At 38.4% G+C, this 12,202-nt stretch overlaps 1 protein-coding gene across 7 annotated transcripts in view; it reads left to right on the top strand.

Annotated features, from left to right (window-relative positions):
* Window positions 1–12,202, top strand: part of Aopep (aminopeptidase O (putative)) — a 336,146-nt gene that overhangs the window by 213,864 nt on the left and 110,080 nt on the right. For all 7 annotated transcript variants that reach the window (XM_090329500.1, XM_090329499.1, XM_090329503.1 and 4 more), the window contains one exon: window positions 5,575–5,618. In XM_090329500.1, coding sequence (XP_090185626.1) covers window positions 5,575–5,618 — 44 coding nt within the window. The remainder of the gene's footprint in view (window positions 1–5,574; window positions 5,619–12,202) is intronic.

Raw genomic sequence — 12,202 nt, 5'->3', positions numbered from 1 at the left:
AAACTTGTATATGGTCTTTTTTTTCATTTTTTTATTGCCGAGGTAATGTATAGAGAAGGGTTACAGTTACATCTACCAGATAGTAGGTACATTGCTTCTCACACATTGACACCTCTTCTCATGTTTTTGTCCCCATTTCCCTTCTCCCACCCTGTCACTATCTCCCTTTCCTATTTCCTACCTCCCTTTCCTATTTCAAATAAACAAATAAACATATATACAATGTACCAGGTAACAGTCAGATACAGTAACAATATGCGATTAACTAAAGGGCAACAAAGGAGAAGAGAAATAACATAGTACATTAAGAACAACAATCACACAAGATAAAGCTCTTGCTTCCATATCCTGGATATCCTTTCATTTAGTCTCATCCTATATGACCTTATGTACCTAGGTTTTGAGCTATTGTAATCCACTGCTAGTAGAGTCCTAGATGTGTACTAATTATTACAAATGAGGGAAACCATTTAGCCTATGTTCCTTTGGGTCTGGCTTACTTCACTGCCATGCCATAAAGACAAACAACTATCAAGCAAGAATTTTATACTTAGCTAAGTTCTCATTCATAACAATATAAAACCTTCCAAACCAAGGAAAAGCTGCAACATTATGTAGTGACCAAACCAGCATTACAGAAAATTCTCAAAGATGTGCTACATATTGAAAATCAACACAACATGTTACTGACAGAGAAAGGGCACATAAAAATCATACCAGCCAATCACAACAAAAATGGACAAGTCAGAGGCTCTAATGAAATAAAAAAATGGCAGAAACTAGTAAATATTTTTCAATCCTAATACTCAATATCATTGGACTTAACTCTCCAATTTAATGGCATAGACTATCTAGTTGGGTCAAAAAGCAAGATCCATCTTTCTGCTGTCTTCAAGAGACATATCTTGCCCCCCAAAACATATTTTGAGGGTGAGAGGCTGTAACAAAGTCTATCAAGCTAATGGCCCCTATTAACAGGCTGGAGTTGCTATCCTCACATCAGGTAAAATAGACTTCAGACTAAAATTAGTGAGAAGAGACAAAGAAGGTTATTACATACTACTAAAGGGATCTCTCCTCCAAGAGGATATAACCATCCTAAACATCTACAAACCTAATGCCAGAGCACCCAACTTCATCAAACAAACTCTACTTACACTAAAACCACATATAGATCCAAACACAGTGATTGTTGGTGACTTAACACACTACTGTCACTTCTGGATAGATAAACCAGACAAAAACTCAACAGAGAAACCTCAGAATTGAACAATTGCATAGACCAACTAGACCTAACAGACATCTGCAGATTATTCCACCCAGCAACACCAGAATATATGTTTTCTTTCAGGAGCACATGGAACATCTTGTATATGGTTTTTGTTGGATATATTAGCTCTATTACTCTAAAAAAAAAACCATTAAATATCCTATCAAAATTTCTGTGTCTTAACACTGGTACAGTTTTTTTTCTCCCATTACAGGTACCCCTCAAATAAGATTGTTCCTTCAGTTCAGATTGGAGCCCCACAAACATACTTGTTCAATTTATCAGAGAGAATGCCCCTTAGTTGTTTACTTTTTGTGTTTTACCCCTCCAACTCAAATAAAGACTTGAGTCCTTTTGCAGTTCAGAAGGAAGATTATAAAATATTCCTAATTCTCTCAAAATCTGTGGATATTTGTGAGACTTTTCAGGGACTGGCAATTCACCAGCACCCCCACTGCTAAGCATGACATTGGGAGAGCTATGGAGGGAGACTTGGAAACTGTGGGGGAATCTCAGCCTTCTTCTTGTGGTTGCCTCTTTTTGAAGTTTATGCCAGCCAGCTAGACTTCTTGCCTTGTTTGGATGTTGCTAGCCAAGTTTTTGCTACTTTTTTAATTTGAAAAAATTATGGGCTGTGTTTTTGTTTACATTGCTAGTTAGTTATTGCCAAAGCAAGGCCACAATCCAGGCTTTTTTATAAATCAAAAATTTTCTTGAATAAAGGATTTCTTTACATCTAACAATTTCAACTTTACAACCACAATATAATGTCTGAACACCCAGCATTTCAGTATCACCCTTTCAGCCCCACGCAAATCTAAGCATGCCTTCCCTCCTGACAATCTCATTTCTTCTCAGTTTTTACCTTTCCCATCCTGTCCTGGCTTCCACATTTTGATGATTTATTTTGCTTCTCTATTTCTTCTTTCTCACAAACATGATCATTACTTATAAAATATCTGACACAAATGGCTAGTCCTGTATAATTAATTACCAATCAGGTGTCATTTTATTCAGTAGAATCAATATGCACCTGCTTTTAATTGAATACTTTGCCATGACTGAAAAATAATGACCAAATTAGCCATGTGTTCAAATCAATATTAGGTTTTTAAAAATTATAATGCTTAATTTAGTATTATTAGGTGACAACCAAAACAAGACTGATTTCACATATTGATCATTGAGAGAGTAAAAAATGAAAAGAAATCTTAAGAAATGTATTTTCTGTTTGTGATATGGCCTGGGAATCATTGCCAAGGTCTTAGTTAAAATTCCATCCTATACTCTAAAGCCCCTTGGCTTTTATTTTGTTGTTGTTGTTTTGTTTTGTCTTGGGCACATCGAAGAGGTAACAAACTGTGGCCCCTATTTGTTGCCACTAACTTGGTTCATAAAGAATGAGCCATGGGGGAAATCTCTGCCAGGTAAGATTTGTAAATTGCTTTCCCAAAACTGTGAGGACTCTGAAAGAAGGTGTTAAAACAGATGAAAGAATTGGAAAGGGAATATGAGGGAGGGAATAATTCTAAAACATTTTTTCTTTATTTAATTTTTTATTGTAATGTATAAGGGGTTACAGTTATATTCGCAGATAGAAAGTACACATTGATACCCCTTCTAATGCTTTTGTCCCCATTTTCCTCCTCCCACCCCCTCCCAATCATCTTGTTTTCCCCCCTTCCATTTTCTATTTCAAATCAAACAATTTTTTTTTAATGCTGGGCTCCGTGGCTCATGCCTGTAATCCTAGCTACTCAGGGGACTGAGGTCTGAGAGTCAAGGTTCAAAGCCAGCCTGGCACAAAAGGACCCTGAGATTTATCATCTCCAATTAACCTCTAGAAAACGGGAAGGGTAGGGCTACCGTTGAGCTGAAGAACTCAAGACCAGACCACATTCAAGCCCCATGACCTAAACACACACACACATACACACACACACACACACACACACACACTTTTTTGTATTGTGGTGAATGTGGAAGGGCTTCATCCTAAGCCCACTCCAGGGGTAGATGTTAATTTACAAAATGAGTCAGGAAAATGAATGTTTCCTAGCTACTGATTGATTAGGTCTCTAAAAGGAATGAGCAGGGACAACTGGGTCAGTTCCATTGATAAGCAATACAAAGACATCTTGCTTGAACCAGAAACAAGTGTCTTCTTGAATTGGATGGATTAGGGGGCAGAAGCGTCTCTAGCCCTGTAGAAAGAACATTCCTATAGCCTGTGGGAACAACTTACAGATGCTTATATGCTATGCTTCTGTGATTCCCTTCAGCTAACTGCTATGTAATCTTCTGATCTCAGCTCTGAGGCAGGAGGATGCATCAGAATGGTGACCTGCTAGAAAGCAAGTTTTATTTTATTTTATATTTTGGTACCAATTCTAAGACTTGAACTCGGGAACTAGGTTCTTAGTTTTTTTCACTCAAGGTTAGCATTCTACCACTTGAGCCACATCTCCACTTTTGACTTTTCAATTTTTTTGATATTTTATTATTGGGGTAATGTATAAAAGGGTTACAGTTACATTTGTCAGGTAACTTCTGAGTCTCATGGATTTTCCTGTCCTGGCTTGGCTTTAAACCTGGATTCTGCTCTCAGCCTCCTAAGTAGATAGGATTACAGGTATGAGTCACTGGAACCTGTTTAGAAGAACTTCATTTCCTTCCTAGCAAATAAAGTATGGGTTCATGGTGACCTTCTGCACTTACCCTATATTCACAGGGAATTCAGAACTGGGAGGTATGCTTTCCATTCCTTTTTTTTTTTAATGATCCAGTTGTAATTTAAAAAGGCAAAAGGGCAGAATTAAGTTTAATTCTGAATTTCCTGTTTCTCATGCAAATAAATTCTCCCCTTTGCCATTAAGTTGATGTAATTTTTCCCACATAATTTAACATAAATTTCTGAGCAAATATGAGATCAGTTGATAAGTAAGGGTTCTAAGGAGATAATGATGCAAAATTAGTAAGAAATACTAATTTCTTACTAATAATTACTAAATCTGAATACTACTTGGATTTTAAGAATCAAAAATATGTCAGTGAGCTAATGAAAAACTAACATATTGGATTTACAGAAATATCTATTACTATATTAGATTGTGATGAATAAACTAAACATTTTGCAAAATAATTCTTTAAAAATTATAGACAAGTGCTATACCACTGAAGGACACCTCTGGCCAGCCAATTTTTTTTCCAGTCATGGATCTTGAACTCAAAATCTGAGCACTATCCCTGAGCTATTTTGTTCAGGCTAGTACTCTACCATTTTCAGCGACAGCGCCACTTCTGGTTTTCTGGTGGTTAATTGGAGATAAGAGTCTCACAGACTTTCCTGCTCGGGCTGGCTTCAAACCTTCATCTTCAGATCTCAGCCTCTTGAGTAGCTAACATTATAGGTAAGAGCTACCAGTACCTGACTTCAGCCAAATAAATTTTTTAAATAATAAAATGATTTTAAACTAATAAAAATATTGAGTTCACTAGGTACTAAGTAGGATGAGGTGGGAGAAAGACAGTTTGAGGTTAGCTTTGTGTGTGTGTGTGTGTGTGTGTGTGTGTGTGTGTGTGTGTGTGTGTGTGCTGGGGCTTAAAAACAGGATCTGGGTGCTGTCCCTTTTTCACTGAAGATTGGTGCCCTACCACAACCATAACTCTACTTCCAGTTTTTGTGGTTAATTGGAAATAAGAATTTCATGAACTTTCCTGCTTGGGCTAGGAATGACATTCCTTAGAGCTCACCTTCCTAAGTAGCTAGGATTACAGGCCCAAGCCACCCTTTCTTGGCATGGTTAAAAAAAATCCAATGGTGTAACATCCCAAATGTCAGCAATTGAGGATTTTCATAGCAGTATAAGAGGCTGCAGGTAGAATGGGGCCTTTGAACCTCAGATTTGAGAATGTCTTTTTTCCTGGACTGGCATAGTCATCATCTTGATTTTTTATTTTTCACAGAGTAGTGCAAGAAGGTTGTAGATTTGTCATTAGCTTCCTGGAGTTTGATTGTTCAGTTGACTATTTAGGTTAACTTATGAATTTAGAAGAATAAATTGTTAGGTTAGATCAGAATAACAAATATTATGTCTTAAAATTTATTTGTGATTTCTAGTAAACAAATCTCTTTAAGTGATTAGATTAAAACCCTGAAAAACTTAATAAATTAAATGTATAGTCTACTGAATGGCCTTAGCAGCTAAGTTATCAGCAGCTAGGAGTGCTGGGTGTATGTTATAATTTCAGACAGTTATTTATTGATGAACTCATTTAATAATTGTTTTTTCCCTTTATTCTAGAATTTCCTTGAAATGTTGTTGGAGAACATTCCAGAAGAAAAAAGGTGAGGATAATTTAGGAATTAAGAGCCCAATTTTACCTTTTAAAAAATGACCTTACCACTGTCTCACTTGTGACAACTTAGAAAATTCAGTTTTTTTAAATTTTAGTAGAATCAAAGACCTAATGTAATGATGTGAGTCACAAGTTAATCAACCAGACTTTGAGATAGGACCAAGCAGCTGTTGGGAAGTTAGTGTTTACAACCAAGATTCCCCAGAGTCAGGAGCCCTGATGTGATGTAGGAGGCAAGCCAAGAACAATCTGTGGCCTCTGCTGCTGAAGAGGGCAAGGAACCTATCTCAGTGGTAACTAGCATACATGAGGCTTCAGGTTTAATCCCCAGCATTGCAAAATTAGAACTGAATTAAAGGACTGGAGAAGAAACTTGGGTGACGAAAATGGAGAGGAAAATTTGAGTAGTTCCAGTTATCATGTCTTTAATGCAAAGAAGTACGGTTTAACAGAAGGCAAATATGTAATATTGTAATAAGAGCATCAGATGTAATGTCAGGCTCTCATGGGTTCTGAACCCAAGCTGCTCTGCTTCCTAACTATGGAATGTTACAGCAATTGCAGCTTATTCATTCCAACTTTTAGTTTCCTAACTTCATTGGCAGGGATTTAAGGAAAATTAGAAGAGAATTGCATCTGTTTTCAAAGCAGGTGATCAACTAGTGAGTGACCTAGTTATTACAACATAAACATCTTCTAGGCATAGGTACTGTATACATGATCTACCTGCAGTAATCACTTAACCCAAATGTTCATCATTGCATTCCCCTCTGGATGTTACTGTAAGACATTCTACATTATATTTTGTTTTTGTCTGTGTTGGTACTATGGCTTGAACTTGGGGCTTCTAACTATCACTTGGCTTTTCCCCTCAAGGTTAGCACTCTATCCCTTGAGTCATGTCCAATTCAGGCTATTTTTGATGGTTAGTTGTGGAAATAAGAGTTTATGAGCTTATGGCTAAGAGCCATTATTCTCAGATCTCAGCCTCCTGAATAGCTAGGATTACAGGCATGAGCCATTTGTGCCTGGCTGGTTGAATAATTTTATGTCCTACATTACCAAGTTAATGATTACAGAAGGTCCAAAAGGAACAGTAACTGGCTCAACTATCACAACTCTATTTGGCAGTCTAGGTCTAGAGTCTGACCTCTTATCCACTATGCCATAAATGGGGAGACTGAGGCTTCTAGAAGTGAGGCAACTTTCCCAAGACTGCTAGCATGAGAAAGAGCTGTGTGGCTCTAGTTCATGGTCTTTTCCACACACTGCTTAGTATGAGCTTACTGTCTTATAGAGGAAGACTCTTATACTTGGAAGTTATAGTCTACATGTTATGAGTCTGTGTTATAAGCAGTCTGAATTGGTTGTCCTCAGGGTAAGGTATTAGGCCACCAAGCTAGGTACAAAAGATAATATACAAATTCAGGAGAATTGAGTTATCTGTTTAAATAAAGAGCCATTGTGTTTGTTTTTAATTTAAAGATTGGATTTTTACTTCACCTTTTTTGTTTAAGCTTTCATCTTCCCCTTTGCATTCAGAAAGTCTCAAAATTGTGTTATCTGTGTGCAGAAGGGTTATCTTTAGATTTCTGATTTTGCTCTGTTTTGCTTTTACAATCAGGGCTGGAATTAAACAAAGGGTCTCAGTCATGGTAAACAGGCACTCTACCACTGAACTACCCCCAAGCCTTACCCACTTCTTAAAATAATAAAGTGGAAACACATATACACAAAGCAAATCAGTGCATCATACAGAATTAACATACTTGATGAATTCCTTCCTTCCTATTTCTCCATGTCCTGCCTTTGGATTCTGAAAGAAGTCTTATCCATAGAGATTACATGAGGTTTTAGTCAGTGCAACATAATTAGCTTTTCAGAGGCTGCCCAAAGGAACTGTACTTTGTTTTGGAAATTTTAAAATGTTTTAGATTCACATTCTTTTTTTTTTTTTTTTTTTTTTTGCCAATCCTGGGCTTGAGCTCAGGGTCTGAGCATTGTCCTTGGACTTTATCAAGGCTAAAGCTCTGCCACTTAAGCCTCAGCACCACTTCTGACCTTTTTCTGTATATGTGGTACTGAGGAATTGAACCTGGCTCTTTGTGCATGCTGGGCAAGCACTGTACCACTAGGCCAAACTCTTGGCCCCACATTTTTTTTAAGTGGACCTATGGGTTTTCTTTATGCAGAATACATGTGGTGTGTGTGTGCATGTATGCCTGCCTTTTTTTTCTTCTGCCCCTGCCCCAGAATAAATTCAGGTCCTGTGTGATACAATAGAGCAGTTTCCCTAAGAAACTGGTGAAAGAAAAAGAAAAGAGAGAAGGGGAGGAGAAGGAAGGAAAAACAAGGAGTTCTAGTACTAGTAGTTCAGACTTATAACCCCAACTGTTACTCAGGAGGCTGAGATCTGAGTACTGCAGTTCAAAACTAGCCTAGGAAGGAGACTCTTATCTCCAATAAACTGCCAAAAGCTGGAAATGAAACTGGTTCAGGTGATAGAACACTGCCATGAGTGAAAAAGCTAAGGGACAGCACCCACCCAGGCCCCTTGTGTTCAAGCCTAAGTACTGGCACAAAACAAACAACAACAAAAGAGCAGGGTGGGGGGAGGATGGAAAAACCTATAAGCATAGTGTGTTATTACCTCCTTATATATTACCAAAGTGTGTATTCTGAGCTATAACCTTACATTCTTTCAAAGTCTATCTTAGAGCATAAATATAGCATTTTTTGCTGAAACCATGAAATGTTTAGTTTGGGCGATCTCACCTCATCTTCCTAATGAGGTGATGGAGCTCATTTGAATGCCTTTCAACCCTCTGGCTCTAGAGGACTTGGCTTTTATCGTTGTGGACATTTATTGAGGCAACACACTGGGACCACAAAGAGACTTTCGTTGTAATTGTGTAAGTTAAAAGCAATGTCCCTGTCTTAATGGCGGCCACCAACCACATGCCCTTTGATAAAGTACCTCTCCCAGTTTGGATCCATATTTTGCCTAGCAGTTTTAAACCAGTTTTTTTTTTTAATTCTCCTTCAAAATTAGGATGAATTTACTCTAGCAAGCATACCAGAATAGTTTCAAAACTTAAACGTCTTTTGCCTGGTAACTAATCTCAGAATCTAGTTCAGCTATTAAAACAGACTGTTTACTCTATTACCTATGCAACATATTGTACCAATTTTATCTAGGTCTCAGAAGGCCCCACACCTACCCCCTGGAGCCTCTAATCTTTGGCCCCAGTTGTAAACTGATCCTTGGGCACATCTGTTAGGCACGTGAGCCATTCTGAATAGGGCATGACGGCTTTTCAGATCAGACCAGTCAGCTAATGTTTCTGTGTCATACAGGCTCTGCATTCTCTTGCTTCAAATTATCTTACTTGCTCTTTTGAGCATCTCCCAGCAGGCTCTAGGCTGAGGAATAACAGAGAGTAAATCCTGTACCTAACCCTCAAGAAGTTTCTGGCTGACTACTGAAAACAGAGATGAAACAGGTCGTTAGAATCCATATAAAAACTACTTGTGAGGCTCTGATTCCAGGGTTTGGAGTGGGGCTGTTCAGAGAAATCTCATTATTTCTAGCCTTGAACCTGAAGCAGCACTCAAAGACAAAGAGGTCTCACTACATATTTTTCAGAAACAAAATGACATTCCCCAGTTCAGAAAGATTCATCTGGGGGGCAGTGTAGAAGGTAGATGTGAGAATAGTGGACTAGAAACCAAGAGACCAATTAGAAACCACTAGAGCAGTTCAGTCAAGAGGTCTTCAGAGCTGTAATGATACGAGAGATGGTGACCGTGGTATTGGGATTGAACATAATGAACAGATCTGAAGGATATTTGAGAGGCTGATCAGTTGTAAAAGTTGAGTAGAGGAGTCTGACCTTTCTTTCTTGGCCACTAAGTTATACTTAGAAGTGGCTTTGGAAATACTAAGGGGCAATTGTGTGTTTCTTGAATCAGTATGGAAGGAAGGGAGTAGAAGGGCCACAGGTTACTAGGTAGAAATGGGGAGATGATACAGAAAACAAAAAAAGAAATTTGCTCAGAAAGAAATTGAAGTGAACCCTGGAAGCTAGGCTAGGGTGCTCTCAAGAGAAGCTGATCCGGTGTATCTTACTTACCTGGTGTTATGTCATTGTTCATAGCCACTAGTTCTTTGTCGTCATCACTGTATGTGTGTGTGTGTGTGTGTGTGTGTGTGTGTGTGTGTGTGTGTACATTTTGTGTATGTGGTTGCTTTAGTCCAGTGCTTCCTTACCATTTTGTAAAGCACAATTACTTTGCTTTGACAGACAACAAGTAAATGTATGAGAAGATTTGCAACACATACTGCTTGCATCCACATGTAGAGAGGGACTTTTACAAACAAAAAAGTACTAAAATTTAATATAGTCTGTAAATTGCATTCTCGAACAAGGGCATTTTTCATCTTAAACCCTGAGTCCTGATGTTTCCCAATGCCTTTCCTCCAACTCACCTACACTTTCCAAGTTCCTGTGGTCTGCCATTTAGTTTATGTGAAAATTGCTGGGCTGTGTGCCTTCCTGTGAAGACATTGAAGAATGGGATCTTTCAGATCTCAAGATGCTAAAGGCAGGAACCCAGACTGATAAAGACATTTCTCTTAATGAGCAACAAGCTGATAGCTACAGGTGGTGGATATAGCCAGTAGCTCTTCATCCATGCACTTTAACCTCAGAAATCAACTGAGCAGGCACATACACCCAGATGCAAGGCCATTTTCATGAAAGCCTGTGTTTATTTCTATTTGCTTTACCATCATGAAGAGAACAAATGGTCGCTTTCTCAGCTCTAAATACAGCTTATTTTTCTAGCTAATATCATACTAGGGTAGCCACAGCATGTTCTGTCCCCTACTGTGTTAAGTAAGTGTGACCACATTTATAGCTCAGTGGGACTGGAAGCAGACCACTGAAACTTAGAGCTGCCATGGAGGGTGTGGGAGCAAAGCAAGGAAGCAGCCAGCCAGTCAGCCAGAGGATAAAAACACCTGCTGGTCCAAATACCCAAGAGGCCTGGGAGATGATCTGGCCAAGGTTTCAGTAATAAGGCGGGGAGTATGTGCTCACTAGTACAAATATGGAGGACATGCAGTCTTGGGTCTGTGTACTTTTGGCTATCTGTATAAAATCAATTTCCATAGTGATCAGACATGCAGAAGAGTAATTTCCTGTGAGGCCTGGGTCCTGGCTCAGTGGAAATGCTCCTGCTTGTCTGTTGTGATTATTTAAGCCACATGACCTCAGAGGGAAAACATGCACCACTGGCTTAGATTCTGGCTGTCTTGATGTGGAAAACCCAACTTTCCACTTGACTATGCTCTATACATCCAAACCCAGACTTAAATATTCACCTATACTACCTCTTAGTAATTATAATTATCATCCAAAAGCAAACACAGGCTATATGCCATCTTTCCTCCCTATAACATACAGTCCATTTCTTCACTGAAAATTAAACATTTGCATACAGTTTCTCATTATAAGGTCACTTATAATACTTTGTGAGGTTTTTTTTTTGTCTTTTGCTTGTTAAAGCTGTAGTTAAAGCTTGCTTCTTTTGCTTATAATCTTAACATCTTAGTCCACATTTCCCCAGATAGAATTAATGTAGTACAATATCAGCACTGAGGTTGGTTTTTTCCTTTTTTCTTTTTTTAGAACTAATTATATTTTTTATTTAAAGAATTTATTAACATTGATTTTTTACATCATATTTCAAATGATATGTTTAACAAACAAGTATTCAAGAAGGGAATCTCTATATATAATCACTGGCACTTTTTAGAACATAATTAAAATTAGGCTGAGGGTTTGTATGTCATAGATACATATTAATCTATGTAATAAAACATATGTCTATAGAGTCATAATTTTTTTTAACTTTTTTTATTTTTATTTTATTTTATTTTTTGCCAGTCCTGGGCTTGAGCTCAGGGCCTGAGCACTGTCCTTGGACTTTCTCAAGGCTAGAGCTCTACCACTTGAGCCTCAGCACCACTTGTGGCTTTTTTCTATATATGTGGCACCGAGGAATCGAACCCGGGTCTTCATGCATGCTAGGCAAGCACTTTAACCACTAGGCCAAACTCCCGGCCCCTTATTTTTTTTCTTAACCCTGTGTCTACACTGACTTTGCCCAGAATCCTCCTGCAAAAAAAGCAAACAAACCCTGCCTCACTACAATTGACACCCACTTCACAAACATATTAGAAGAAATGAAGTGATAATGATTAGAAGATGCTTTGAACCTCCCCCCTCCAAAAAAAAAATGATCTGAAAACACATGTTCTTTTCTGTCAAGGAAAAGTGTTTTCTTGCTCCTGGATGCAGCTGAAGGAGGGATTCTCTTGCCTTTACTTACACTTTGTGCCTCCCAACTATTTCATGCTCTTCAAAGCTGTAATAGAAGGGCTGGCAAACAGTCTAGGCACAACAGGAGCCAGGCTGCCTCCAGCAGGAGGTATGCTAGAAAAAATAATAATAAAGTTGTTTGGAGCAAGCTCAGGCTCTCTAGAGCAGCCTTGTCTCTACCGAAAAG

This window comes from Megascapheus bottae, chromosome 3 (assembly GCF_031878675.1).
Source record: "Megascapheus bottae isolate mThoBot1 chromosome 3, mThoBot2.hap1, whole genome shotgun sequence".
Classification (NCBI taxonomy): domain Eukaryota; kingdom Metazoa; phylum Chordata; class Mammalia; order Rodentia; family Geomyidae; genus Megascapheus; species Megascapheus bottae.
The sequence above is the reverse complement of the archived record's forward strand: the minus strand, read 5'-3'. Positions and strand labels throughout refer to the sequence as shown.